The 15,509-nt window shown below is 33.4% G+C and overlaps 1 protein-coding gene across 2 annotated transcripts in view; it reads right to left on the reverse strand.

Annotated features, from left to right (window-relative positions):
- The window catches only part of LOC105120972 (probable serine/threonine-protein kinase Cx32, chloroplastic), a 21,169-nt gene extending 6,717 nt beyond the window's left edge, over positions 1-14,452 (reverse strand). For both annotated transcript variants that reach the window (XM_011019424.1, XM_011019423.1), the window contains exons 1-5: positions 14,363-14,452; positions 13,811-14,093; positions 8,115-8,181; positions 148-289; positions 33-38 (exon numbers count right to left, since the gene is read on the reverse strand). In XM_011019424.1, coding sequence (XP_011017726.1) covers positions 33-38; positions 148-289; positions 8,115-8,181; positions 13,811-13,884 — 289 coding nt within the window. In that variant the 5' untranslated portion in view covers positions 13,885-14,093; positions 14,363-14,452. The remainder of the gene's footprint in view (positions 1-32; positions 39-147; positions 290-8,114; positions 8,182-13,810; positions 14,094-14,362) is intronic.
- Between the last annotated feature and the right edge of the window lie 1,057 nt (positions 14,453-15,509).

The raw sequence follows: 15,509 nt of genomic DNA on the forward strand, positions 1-15,509 counted from the left end.
CGTCCATTTGTGTCCACACACATAACAATTAGATCGTTTTGAACATGCAGAAAAACAAGCAGCGAAAGAAATGAAGGTTTGTGGCTACGAAATTAGCAAGCATTTGCTCAATATCTCTAGAATGTAACAAAGTTTAGCAGTCCTTACTTCCAAACAAATGGTAATTTAAACTACCCTTCTCCATGAATTCATAGACAATAAGCAACTCTCTATTTTCTTCTTCTTGAAAGTATCCCAGCAACTTCACAATGTTGGGATGAGAAAGCTTTTTCAAGAAACCAACCTCTATCTGTACCAGTGACATATAAAGGAAGTACACACTGAAGGATCAAACATAAACATATAAAGAATATCACAGGAAGGTAACAACCATATATCACAAAGATTTTACATGGTTCGTCTTTGCCTATATTCATAATTAAAGAGAAATTTTACTATAATCGGAACGAGTACAAGTTTTTAGTTACCATTCATAAAGGTTTTTAGTTACCGTAGTGAAGAGATGTGAAAATGATAATATCCATTTATCAAGATGTAGAAGGTTCTAAAGTGAAAACTTGTAAAGTGTCGAGGGGAAAAATCGGGTGTTCATGCAAGAATATTTTTATAATTAGAAATATATTAAAATAATATATATTTTTTATTTTTAACATCAACGGATCATATTAATATGATAATATCCATTTACATATTAAATTTAGATTCTCTATATTAAGAAAATTCTTTAAACTAAGTTTTGTCAATCTTTCTACCTTGGTTAATAGGATTGTTCAAGCCATAATATGATAATATTCAATTACATGCTGATTCTCTGTATTGACCAAAATCATTAAATTGAGTTTTTTCACTTTTTCTATCTTTGTTAATGGGTTTTATATTAAGAAAAAAATTTCTCGATCCCTAGAATTACTGAAACCATAGTATACTAGATAATTTTTCATATCTTATATATTTTTGTTATTTTTTTCTCTATCATTTCTTTTTTTGTGGATTAATTTTTAGTTTTGATAACACTAGCTTATAACTTTGTTTTATGTTGAGAATACACACTTGATGTAAGGTTTTTTTTTCCATGCGAATAGTACATGGGTCCGAATAACTTTAAAAGGATGGTGTGAATGTATTTAAAATAATTATTAATTTGTTTCCGTGGATGAATTTTTGACGTAGTCACCTTCAGTGTTGGTGAGAAGAGTCCACGCCTCCAAATTGACTTTTGTGGTGGACGCCCTTGCGACTTTTGAAGCACGCATGAGGACACCTTGTCTGTTCCTTACCATCATGCTTCAGCCAACGAAAAATAACCCTCCAAATTGGCATGTTGCTTAAAGTCAAAAGGCTCGCCGTAATTCTTGTCCAACTTAGGTAGGTAAAGAAAAGGATTATGAAGGGCCTGCTTCCACTCGTGTGTAATGTCATGGTTGTTGAATATTAATTTAAAATAATAATAAAAAATATTTTTTAAAAACAAACTTTTTAACAACAAAAATAAAAAAACTACTAGATTTTAATCCACCACATAGAAGAGCCTAGAGAGGGTGACGAATCAATGAAGATCTTTTTCGCTCCGTACACATTATTAAAGTCAACAAAGAAATCTGATGAAAAATGTTATGTTTGTTTTTTAAAATATTTTTTATTTATAATTATATTAAAATATTTTTTTGTTTTTAAAAAATTATTTTTAATATTCATACCTCAAAAATGATTTAAGAATATTAAAATTTTTAATTTAAAATAAAAAAATTAAATTTTAATTTAAAAAATAGATTAAAAGTCAATGCCAAACTTTAAATCTCCCCCACCTTTCCTTTCATTTTGTCCTTCACCCGGTTCTCTCTCTCTCGAACAACCACTTCCACTCCTACCTTCTCTCTCAAACAACCATAACTTCTAAGAACAGGGGAAGAAGAAGGGAAGATCGGAAAACGGCATGGTTTTGGTAAGTTTATATATATTCCGGGTAAAACCCTGAACAAATGCAACTCTGGTTTTCATCTGTGTAAAACCTGGCCAAGACCCGGGGTCCAGGTTAACCCGCCTGGTTTATCCTAACCATAACTTCTAACCTACCAGTCTTACCTCTATTTTATTTGTTCATCGTCGTTCCCTTATTTATTCGATTCATTATACACAGCACACACGCACAAGAAAAGAAAACGTAAACAATGGAAATTTTTTATCTCAACCTCTTGTTTGCTGTCTTCTTCATAACCTTCTTCATTTCCATTATCGTTCACAAACATAGATCAAAATTCAAGCACCCTAGCCTTCCTCCTGGCAGTTCAGGCCTCCCTTTTCTTGGGGAGACCCTTGAGCTCTTGAGGACAGGATACAAAGGCCATCCTGAAAAGTTTTTCCTTGACCGTATGGATAAATATAAATCAGAAGTATTCAAAACAAATCTTTTCTTTGAGCCTGCAGTAGTCTTATGTGGTGCTGGAGGTAACAAGTTCATGTTTTCCAATGAGAGCAAGGTTCTTAAAGCTTGGTATCCCGACTTTGTATGCAAAATATTTCCCTCTTCAGTTCAGAGGTCACTCATTGAAGAAGTTGATCGACTGCGCACTTTGCTCCCTCAATTTTTGAGACCTGATGCCTTGAAGAGATACGTTGGCATCTTCGATACGGTCGCCGGAAGACACTTTGCATCAGAATGGGAAAATAAAGAAGTAGTGGTTGTGTTCCCTCTGGCAAAGATCTTTACATTTGGGTTAGCTTGTAGCTTGTTTCTTAGCATTGAACACCCCGACCACATTGCAATACTTGCAAACCCATTTAACCTTGTAGTTTCCGGTATTTTTTCTATCCCAATTGATTTACCTGGAACTCCACTCAACCGTGCCATCAAGGCATCAAAATTTATTAGAACAGAACTTTTTGCGATTATTAAGCAAAGGAAAAAAGATCTAGCAGAGGGAAAGGCATCACCCAAGCAAGATATATTGTCACACATGCTGTTGGCATGCGATGAGAAGGGAGCATTTATGAGTGAGCTAAACATTGCTGACACAATTCTTGCACTATTAGCCAGTGCACATGAGAGCACCAGTGCGGCTTGTGCATTCATTGTCAAGTATCTTGCTGAGTTACCTCATATTTATGAGAGAGTTTACAAAGGTACGTGTTGTTCATAACTCCATACTCTACCGTACAAATATCTTTATATAGAAATCTCTAACCAACAATTGAGTTACATATAATTTTGTTTATAATTGTATTAGTAGGTGAAAATAATAATATAAAATCATCCATCAAGTTTCTCTTAATAGCTTAATATTCTATGTTGAGATCTTATTTGATCATCTAACAATTTAATTTTTTAAAATAAGATGATTTCCCCCCTCACAGTAGAGTCTTTTTTATTAAATATTGATGGGCTTTCATTGATTGATGTGTAATGGTGAGCAAAATAGCGTTTGACTGATTTTTCTTTCTCTTGTCAATAGAGCAAATGGAGATATCTGGAACCAAAGCTCGCGACGAGTTGTTAAACTGGAATGACATTCAAAATATGAAATATTCTAGGAAAGTAATTCGTGAAGTGTTGAGACTTTGTCCAACCTTTCCTAATGTTAGAGAAGCCATCCACGACTTCTATTTCAAAGGTTTCTTAATTCCGAAGGGCTGGAAGGTAAGTTTTTTTTCTAAATATTGTTTGTGTGTTCTTCTGCTTATCGTTTTCCAAGTTTATCATCAGCGACGACTACAAAATGAATTTACAGATGATAGATACCTAAATCCCAAAAAGGTATAATAAATAAATAAATGACATATAAAATTAAGAATGAGTCGTTAGTTTTTTAAAAGATAATGTTGTTGGTTGATGATGTAATTGATTGAGACGTTATTGATTGGTCCAAAGATCTAGCCACAACAAAGTTTGACAGTCGGAGTCAGAGGCTCATTATTACGCTGACAATTATGCTGGTGATGCAGACATTCTACAGTCACAATCATTCATCACAATTTTTCTTTGTGGGCATGCATGCAGGTGTATTGGAATGCAAACTCGACGCATAGAAATCCAGAATACTTCCCAGAACTCGAAAGATTTGATCCTTCCAGATTTGAAGGGAACGGACCAGTTCATAAATAATTTTACAATGAAAATCATTCCACAGCAGAGTTTTAAAAGCTTTTATTTCAAGCTGATTTCCTAAAATAATTTCTGAGATGAAAAATAATTCTAGAATCCCACCATACATCTTGGGGGATCTTTATAAAAATTTGGTATTAAAAGATAAAAATAAATAATAAATATTATTAATTATTAATCTCGACTTTATAATAAAAATCATTAGACGATAGAAACAATTATGTAGATAAAAAAATAAAGGATATTTTCCGGGCTCTCACCCATAAATTACAAGTTTTAAATGATATGAAATAGATGAATGCCCATAAATTACAAGTTTTAAATGATATGAAATAGATGAATGCCCATAAATTACAAGTTTTAAATGATATGAAATAGATGAATGCCCATAAATTACAAGTTTTAAATGATATGAAATAGATGAATGCCGGGTAGGTGGAGAAAAGTCAAGGCTATACAGGCATTTTTACAGAAGTAGAAATCCAACTCCTGTATTTGACATGACCGGAGCCGATAAATCTAGATAATTTTGATAATATAAATAAAAAATAAATTAAATAATATATAAATTTGAAGTGTGCGTTTTTATATCAAATTATTAAACCATAAAATAATACACACAAACGTGCTTTATGTTAATATCAACATATGTGTATATATTAAAAAAATATTAATTATAATAAATCTCGTACTCGCCCACCCAGTTGGCAGTCAACTAAAGTGGGCTGTGAGCTCCTTGATGCTTGCTTGCTTCTCTGTCAGTGACGTGGCTCGTTTCTTTCCCTTCATTTTTCTCTTCGCTTTTCTAGGAATAGGAAGCACATGGTCGAAATACAAGGAAAAAAAAACAAAAAAAGGTTGATGGCTGCCGTGTCAAACATGGCTGCTGCATGGTGAAGGAGAAGGGCGGTTGCAATTAAGTAAACTGGATATTAACAATGGTGGCAGAAGGTGCTGATATAATTGAACAAAAAGAGAGAGGATTGCCTCCGGAGCTAGGAGCTGATATAATTGACTAAAAATAGATTGTACTACTGAGATAGAAGGAATGACCTTTTATTTTTATAAAATTTTGTAATATAAAAAATAATATATTTTTTATATTAATAATAATTATGTTTTTTAAATTTATTAATTATTTTTATTAACAATATTACTTATAATAAAAGTAACATAAATAATTATATTAAAAATTTCAAAGAAAATTACAACACATAACATACATTATTATATTAATATATACGAATAAGCATGGATATATATAAATCTAACTTGAAGATAAATATAGACCCGTCCAATCTAACTTGAAGTTGGGTGTTAATGTCTCTATATCCACCTTGAAGTTAAGCATGGATAAGTCTAAACTTAACTTGAGTGTGATTGTGGCTGTGTGCCTCGACCTTAAATTGATTTTAGGTTTGGGTAAGGATGCATCCATGTTCATCTAAAAATTAGGTATGAATATATCAAAGTTCAACTTGAGATTGGGTGTGGCTATATGCAGCTCCACTTATGGATGGATGTGAATGCATCCAGACTCAACTTTCAAGTTAGGAGTGGATGCACTCGATTTTTTAATTATAATAAAAATAAAAATAAATATAACATAAATAATAAATAATATAGCATAAATAAAAAATATATATGTAACATTCATTATAATAAAAATAAAAATAAAAATAAACATAAAATATTTATGTTATATTCATTTTTAATATTAATATTTTTAATCATATTAAAAAAATAATAATACTATTTTTAATATCCATACTCTTAATCATAATAGAAATAAAATAATTATAACACATAATATTATTTCTAAAATTAATACACTTAATTATAATAATAATAAAAATAATTATAACACAAATAATAGTATTTATAATATTAAAACCCTTAATCATAATAAAAAAATAACACTATTTTTAATATTAATACTTTTAATCATAATAAAAATAAAAATAATTATAACATAAATAATATTTTTTAAATATTAATAATAATATTTTTTCAAATGTATTAATTATTTTATTAATAATATTAATTATTATAAAAGTAATAATATTTACAACATAGATGATAATATTTTTAATATTCATACTATTAATTATAATAAAAAATAATTATATTTATAATATAAATAATTATATTAAGAATTTCAAGATAATTACAACATAAATAATAATACTTTTTATATTAATATTATGAATTATAATAAAAATAATAATATTTAAAATATAAATAATAATATTTTTAACATCAATATTTTAAATTATATATAAAAAAATATTTATAACATATATTATTATATTAACACATATTTGGTAAGCGTGGACGTGTGTTTAGATCCGAGCATCATATTGCAGAAGGGTTATCATAACCAATCGAGACTTTTATTAAGATCCAAATGTCAGATGACGCTTGTATTTACCCCTCGTATGAGAGCCACCTAAACACTAACTAGGATAATTATTGCGTCATATGACAGTTGGGCTACCGTGACCAATTGAACCTTTTATGAAAATCCACGTGCAAGGTGACCCTTAGATCTGCCCTTTGAATTCGAGCCACTCAAGCTCCAGGTGGCGTTTAAGGGTGCCCAAATACCAAGTGGAGCTGGAGGCTGCCCCGCGTCGTGGATTTGTCTAAGCGCCTGGTGGGTCTCGAGCCTACCCTGTACAAGGGTAGGGCCGCCCATGTGCCATGTGACACTCAGTCTTCCCGGCACAAGGATTGCGCAATTGAAGTGTCAGTTATCCGTTGTACTTATTATTTTCTTCCTGACCAGCTCTTCAATACCAAATATACTCCACTTAAAAAACAACCCCATCCCTTCTTTGTTATTCTTACAGCTCTGTGTTAATGACTAGGCTGCCATTAGACTGTTTTAATTTAGATTACTTTATATTTATGTAAACAATAATATGGGTACTAGACTTTTTAGTATATTGTTAATACACCACCGCAATACACAGTAGAACTAAACAAGAATGAGAATAAAAAGGCATAATTATTTCTTGGCTCCGGAATAACTAATGGACTATTCAGTGCCGGAGTTGAAAAGGAGCTGAGGGAGGAGGGGGATTAACAGGGGTTGGATTTGACTTATCAGAAGTCCGACTCCAGCAAATCCCGTATCTCCGTTGAAACAACAGACAACAATGACTTTGATGACTGACATGGGGAGGGGAGACGGGGTAAACTAGTTTGGTCGACTTTGAGGACCCGTTTATGAAGTAGCGACTGGCTTGTCTGTCATTTCCAATAAAACCAAATTTGGTTATATTTCAATTTCCATTCCTTTACAGTTACACATCATATTGCTGAGCTCATCTGACACGATAGTAGTAGTTGACATCATATCTTACGTGCTGAATATATAGTTATCAAACATCTTAGTCATTTTGATATGCCTTACCACAACATAAAATAAAAGTTCTAAATGATATGGATTGCATGAACACCACATGGGTGGAGGAAAATCAAAGGCTCCACAAGCATTGTCTGAGAAGGAGAAGAAAATACACCAAAACCATACCGTCTATCCTGGCTCAATAAAAAGCTCTTGATGCGCCGATTCAAACACCATCATAAAAAATAATATTTAACAATCGAAGTAGCCCATAATCATTTCCTGATGGGTGTGAACGGAGACTCTGAAGATAAGGAAACAATTTTGATTTCGTCCACGGAGGAGTATAATGAACAGAAAGAAAATTTTCATTTCAGACGAGACGTATATATCTAACCTAACCTAACAATTTGAAACGAAACTTTCATGTTTGGCTGACAGAAGATTGATGCCCTAAAAGATCAACTATGAAAGATAAATTCTACTAGTGGCATTGAAAAATCCATGGAAACATCGTTTTGGAAACATCCACTTCAGCGACATTTCCATGTTTTTCCAATACCTTTGAAGACACTGAAGAAGGCACCTGCACTAGCACGCCTCAATGGCAGCAAATAAAATGAACTTAGAGAAAACTGCCAGCAATCATAAATCGGAAATTACCTGCCACTGTCGAAGACCTTGCTTGCTGTCAGAATCCAATTTCTTGACAGCAATTCGCCGTTTCCTGGTAAATCCATTAAATAACCACTTTCCTTTGAGCAAACCCTTGTAGACACTGCCGAAACCTCCTTTTCCCAGTAACATATCACTTCTAAAATTGAAGGTTGCTGTCTTCAATTGTTCAAACGTGAAAACTCTCAACTTTGACTCTGGTGTCTCGTCTGGAAGGGCTGGCAGTTCAATGTCCTCAGGAGCTTTTTTTTTCCCAAAGCAGCGGACCTCCTCCTTGTAAAAGTCATGGTTACCATAGAGAACCAGTTGTTGACGGTGATAACCAGAAAGGATATTTCACCTGAGTAAATGCAAGTTGGGAAAATTAAGGTCTTGAACATAATGAAATTACCACAATTTCAACTGTTCAGAAATAAACATCTTCTAGCATCAGAAATTTTCATGCCCTGGAGTGGGGCCAGCATGGAGAACTATCCTGCAATCGAGCAACATCAATAGAAGAGTAGTTGACTGGAATGCAGAATTTGAATTTGCCTAGCAGTATTTGCAGAGAAAGTCCTTCCCTTCAAGCAGGGGCGGAGGAGCATAGAAGACTAAGGTGGGCTGTAGCACAGGTGGAAAAATAAATTTTTTTAAAAATATAATATTTCATCTTATAATTATAATAAGTATAGCATTTTTATTTATTTTTTCTCATATTTGAATAAGTAAATATTCTCTCTGTATTATTTCTTATTAGTCTCGTATCTTTTTATTGGGCTCCTTAGCCTTTAGCATCCTATTAATTTCTCTTCTTACTCATTGAATAAATTTCTAGGATTTTCTATTCCGGATAAAAGAACCCATTTTATGTATCCCAATTTATATGTATTTGATTCATAGAAAAATATTAAAAAATTTAATTTTAAAAAATAAAATTAAAAAAATAAGTTTGGAAATGTGGTTGCAATTGTTTTTTAAAGTGTTTTTTGTGCTGAAATATATCAAAATGATTTTTTTTATTTTTTACAAATTATTTTTAAAATCAACGTATCTAAATGATTCAAAACATACCAAAAAAATAAATTTTTTGCAAAAAAGTAAATTTTAAGGGAACGCAGTTTGTACCGCGTTCCCAAATGCTCTCAACTCTTTAGCCCCCATCTTATGGTTGCAAATAAATAATCAATCAACTATGAGAAATGTAGCCTAATTGGTCAGGCTCTAGATTTGCTTTTTAAAGATCATTAGTTTGAATTTCACAAATCTTAAGACCACTAAAGATTTATATGGTCCTTAACTTCAGGACCCGTAGAATTAGTCGAGGTATATATGAGCTGATCCAGATATCCACATTAATAAAAATAAATAAATAAATATTCACGTGAACTTCATGATATTTTACGCACTTATCATATCTTTTGCCATTTGCTTAACTCTTATTAGTATGGAGTATGGTTTCTTAGCCTATCCTTGGATTTATAATACAAAAATTTCCATAATGAATACATCATTAGTAAAATGATGAAAAACAACTAGAGTATCTATTTAATAATGAATATTGAAAAACAATTTATGTTTATTTGTTCGTAGCCCAGGATAAAAAAGATTCCTGGCTCCGCCCTTGCCTTCAAGCATTCTTAGACTGGCTTAACGTGGATTTATATTTTGTTTGGAAGGAGAGAAATTACAGGATTCATGAAGCTTCAAGTTTAAATTCTTACGTTCGGAAGCCGAAAGGACCCCAGATATTATAACCTATTTAGGTGCTGGAATTTCAGTTGTCATGTATTTTCTTGCTGTTAGTTTGTAGCAGTTGAAGAGTTTCTGTTGCTTTTAGATGTTCTGTTTCTTGTATTGGCTTTGTAGCAGGATCGAGCTCCCTGCTTAGTTGCCTGGCTTTGACTAATGATATCCACATTCAAGCGAAAACCAGAGAAAATAAGAGTGCTTGGACATGATTATGACCTCTTTTTTTCTTCGTCAGAAGTTAATTATGACTTCTTCTAGTCAAAAGTTAAAGAACAACTCAAATCCTGCAAATGTATACATGTTAAAGGGACTCTAAACTATCAAAAGAATGTGGAAGTGAAAATAGAGCATAATTTCAACCTGTTAGAAGAAAGATACAGGCTTGCAATGAGTTTTTCAATAAGATCACCAAGTATGGAATGAAAATGAAAGGAATATGATATAGTTGAAAACCAACCTTCAAAGAGATGTCCAGGAGAGGTAGGAGCTATGTCTGGGCCAGGGATTGATACTGGGGCTAGTACAACAAAAGCAGGGCCGGTATCTAGGGCTGGATTTGATTGATCAGAAGGGCAACAACAGAGAATCCCCATCAAAAGAACTCTATCTTTCTTGCATCAATGATGAGGGTATGCTTTTTCATTGACTTTTAAGGTCTTTATTTATAGAAATACCGAGGAGATTTCTCCTCCCCGGCTCCCCTCCATTTTTTATTCATTTCTGATAGAGATGTGTACAGATGACTACCCAAAAGAACTAAGAAAATGTAAAAATATCGATCCACAGTGACTAGAATTGCGCTTGGCTAGTGTTTCAGCATTTAAATGACAAATATTAAAAGAACAAAGGTGTTTGGTTAATTTAAATTGAATTTCTATAATTTTAAAATATAAAGAATACGAGAGTATATATTTCTTCTGTCTCTATTTTTTTAATCTCAAAATAATAATGAAACATTACTTGTACTAATTATAATGGTCAAACCTTCTTCGTTGATCGATTGAAAGACTCACTTTAGCCGAAGTATAAATAAATAAATAAACATTGCTTATTTTATCAGCTCAATCCTTTGCTTCCATCGCTGGAAGAAGAAACATGAAGAACAAAAGAAACATCAATGAAAGTATTTCAAATTTGTGCGCTCTAATGTCAAGTCAGAAGCTTTAATCGTTCTAGTGTCTCGGCAACTTCTGTCATTGATAGCCGGTTCCTGGGACGTGAGTAAAGACATCTAACAGCAAGTATAGCTATTTCCGAAGCTTGTTTGCTACCCTACTTCCCCTGCAATCTGGGGTCCATGATTTGTCTCAGCTTTTTTCTGTCGGTTAGAAATGGTAAAGCCCATTCGCGAAGGTCTTGTTGCTTAGGCGGACATTTTTTGTCGACAGACCGTAAGCCAGTTCCTAACTCGATCAAAACTACTCTGAAACTATACACATCGCTCTTTACATACAGTTTCCCTAACAAATCACATAACATCAATATCATGGAAAAATCTATAAGTTTATAACCTGGCTTAACTAATTCAAAATTAACTGAGCTCGGATGCTGTGAAGTTTCAAGTAAAACATCATTGAACATTGAGAAGTCTAAGATTAGACGGTACAAGAAATCACCTCCAGTCTTATATTCCGGACCAACATTTACATATGGAGTGGCATCATTGGGTCCCCATTTTGCCAAGCCAAAATCTGACAGCTTCGGAGTGTAAGACTACACATAGAAACTTTGATGTTAAAAGAAAAGACTTCGGGAATCTTTAACATTATGGTGGTATCCACCAACACAAAGTACACAAGAGGTTTCTGTTCCAAGCAAATCAAGCTTGATGGTAAACATTCTGCTAGAATTCATGTGGAAAGTGATCAAGAGGCAGGGGGTTTGCATCAACCAGTATCAGCTTATCTATGGTCTTTTGCATATTCCTAGACATAGTTGTTTGGTTGTGTATTCTAAATGATCTCACCACAAGCCACGTTTAGATGAGAGGAAAATTTAAATGCTCAGATGGATAGTTATACAGTCAGTTATAAGGACAGGAACCAGATTGTAGAGAGATGCTGATTATCTGAAAGGAGAGAAAAATAAGAGATTCAATGGAGGCATCTTCGTTCAAGTTTTGCAAAGATAGGAATCTGGAAGGTTTAACTTAGGCTACATTGCACCAGATTGTAGAAAGATGGTGTTTTCAATTCAAGATATGCTGTTATTGGGTCCCCATTTTGCCAAGCCAAAATCTGACAGCTTCGGAGTGTAAGACTACACATAGAAACTTTGATGTTAAAAGAAAAGACTTCGGGAATCTTTAACATTATGGTGGTATCCACCAACACAAAGTACACAAGAGGTTTCTGTTCCAAGCAAATCAAGCTTGATGGTAAACATTCTGCTAGAATTCATGTGGAAAGTGATCAAGAGGCAGGGGGTTTGCATCAACCAGTATCAGCTTATCTATGGTCTTTTGCATATTCCTAGACATAGTTGTTTGGTTGTGTATTCTAAATGATCTCACCACAAGCCACGTTTAGATGAGAGGAAAATTTAAATGCTCAGATGGATAGTTATACAGTCAGTTATAAGGACAGGAACCAGATTGTAGAGAGATGCTGATTATCTGAAAGGAGAGAAAAATAAGAGATTCAATGGAGGCATCTTCGTTCAAGTTTTGCAAAGATAGGAATCTGGAAGGTTTAACTTAGGCTACATTGCACCAGATTGTAGAAAGATGGTGTTTTCAATTCAAGATATGCTGTTCTTGTAGTGTATGCTTGTTCTTCAGATCTATTTCGCTTTGAAATTGTAAATTTAAGCTTTCCGGTATGATAAGTTCCTGAATAGTATGAGTTCAAAATGGTAATCTAGAGATTATAATGACGTTTACCTCATCAAGTAATATATTTGAGGTCTTGAAATCTCTGAAAATTAGTGGCCTATCCATAGAATGCAAATAAGACAGGGCTCGAGCCATCACTGTTGCAGTCATCAGTCTTGTTCCCCAAGGAAGTTGCTGATCAGATCGTTCTGAACATGCTGAGAAACAAGCAGTGAAAGAAATGAAGGTTTGTGGCTACGCAATTAGCAAACATTTGCTCAATATCTCTAGAATGTAACAAAGTTTAGCATTCCTTACTTAAACAAATGGTAATTTAAACTACCCTTCTCCATGAATTCATAGACAATAAGCAACTCTCTATTTTCTTCTTCCTGAAAGTATCCCAGCAACTTCACAATGTTGGGATGAAAAAGCTTTGCCAAGAAACCAACCTCTGTCTGTACCAGTGACATATAAAGGAAGTACACACTGAAGGATCAAACATAAAAATATAGAGAATATCACAGGAAGGTAACAACCATTTATCACAAAGATTTTACATGGTTCGTCTATGCCTATATTCATAATTGAAGAGAAATTTTACTATAATCGGAATCAGTACAAGTTTTGAAGAACTATCGAACCCAAATCTCAGATACATCTAATCCTCATGGCACACTACGAGCTTCTCATGCTGGATCTCTTTTTAGAACACAAGAGCATACCAAATCATCCTTAAAAAAAAAAAACAAAAAACTAGGCCTAAATTGAGAATATATCTTAGTCACAAGCCTAACCTTTTTCCAGACAATACAATCACAAGTGTTTCATTGTACTGTGTGAGTTAAAATTGAAGTCCTTACACAATAAAGATTTGAATTCATGCCACATCTCAACAAATTATTATCCTTTTTTAATTGCAGACAATACAGCTAAATTTCTGGACTGAAATGTACAAGTTCAGTAGTCACCGGAAAAAAAATATTAAATCAAGACAGGAGGCTCATCTAATGAAACCTCTCATTTTGATACTAATCATGCATATTTGGCAAACTAAAGACTCCCAAATTGCAAGATCAACAATAAAATACAATCACCTGCCACTGTCTAAGTCCTTGCTTGCTTTAATATTTTAGTGAACCTTTTCTTAAAAGGCACCTTTTCTTTTAGTGAACCCTTGCAGACACTGCCAAACCCTCCCTTTCCCAGGACCATGTCATTTCTAAAATCGAAGGTTGCTTCCTTCAATTGTTCCAATGTGAAAACTTTCAACTTTGACGGAAGGGCTGTGATTTCGATGGCCTAGGGGGCATTTTTACCCCGAATAGCATTCTTTGCTTGATAAATCCATGTTGTAAAATTGGTGGTGGCTATAGAGAACCAGCTGTTGCCAGAGACATTGTTAACAAGAAAAGATATATCACCTGAATAAAATATGTATCAGTTATGCAAACTGGAATCTCTATGACCTGAAGCAAGCTCCCTAATTCAACATCTCATCAAGGGTCTAAAGAAACCATGTATAGAAATTAAAACCATGCACCAACATATCATATAGCCTAGTTCAAAGTGAAAATAAAAAAGAAGATGAAAACAGAATGCTTTGAATTACAAATAGTTTTCCTACAAGCTGGCCTAGGAAAATATTGAAGGAAAATGTGCAGAATGGTGACATGGTTAATTAGACACCAACCTTCAATGAGATGTCCAGGAGGGGTAGGAGTGGCGTCTGGGTCAAATAATGGATCCGGGGCTGGTGCTGATGCAGAAGCTTGTGCTGCTGGTGCTGGATTTGACTTGGCACTCCAGCAAATCCCCATAAAAAAGAATTCTATGATTCTGTCTATCTTTGAGTGAATGATCCCGTTCACGCTCAGCGAGGTTTATTTTTATTTACTTTTATTTATTTATTTATGCAGGGTGTTTGAGTCAGTTTATTCACACCACGATTAAACCCATTGAATATCCTACAAATTTAATAAGTAGACAATGTATCGCAGAGATGATATACATGCACAGTAAAATTCAAATTCAAATGCAGAAAAAAGGGAGAAGTCTCTCTTACTGTTTAACTAGAAACTCGTGCGTATCAACCAGGTTTATTTTATTTTAAAAGACTAGTGGTGTACTTGCTAGACACATGTTTCATTGACTCGCATGTCTTTGTCTATAAAGCATAGACAATAATTCTCCTCCACACATTCTTATTTTATTTTGATTATACATTTGTTTTTTATTTTATTTTTTAGTTACCGTTCACAGAGGTTTTTAGTTTTTAATTACCGCAGTGAAGGGATGTGAAGAAGATAATAATAATTTTTTAAGATATAGAAGGTTCTAAGTGTGTATTTGGCGCTGGAACTGTATTTATAGTAAAATATTATTTATAAGTATTTGGTTAAATATTAATTATATTTTATTGTTATGGGTCCTACCCAAAACTAAGGTCGGAACTCAGTTTCTTGAAAAGCAATTTGAATTTGCCTTTAGGGTGTGCTCTACTCTCCCCTTCACTGACAGTGCAGATTTATTAGCTGGTCATCGTCATTTTGCTTCAGTAAACTCCTCAGAAATGCCGCCAAGGGTAGCTTGCTTTTTCTCTTCTTCTTTTTTTTTCCTTCTCTTTTTTTTTCTTCCTATTGTATGGAGACGCACTTCGATATTTTATAAAGTGAACAGTGAAGACTGTATTCATAGTTAATAGGCCAAGCTCAATCTGATTTAAATTTAAATATATTAAATTAGGTTTAATTCAGTAAAATAAAAAAAAAATTATTTTATAAAGTAAATAGTAGAGATTATTCACCATTTACAGGCCAAACTCAATCCAATCTAAATTT

Source organism: Populus euphratica, unplaced genomic scaffold, assembly GCF_000495115.2.
Source record: "Populus euphratica unplaced genomic scaffold, PopEup_1.0 scaffold31.1, whole genome shotgun sequence".
In the NCBI taxonomy this organism is placed as follows: Eukaryota; Viridiplantae; Streptophyta; class Magnoliopsida; order Malpighiales; family Salicaceae; genus Populus; species Populus euphratica.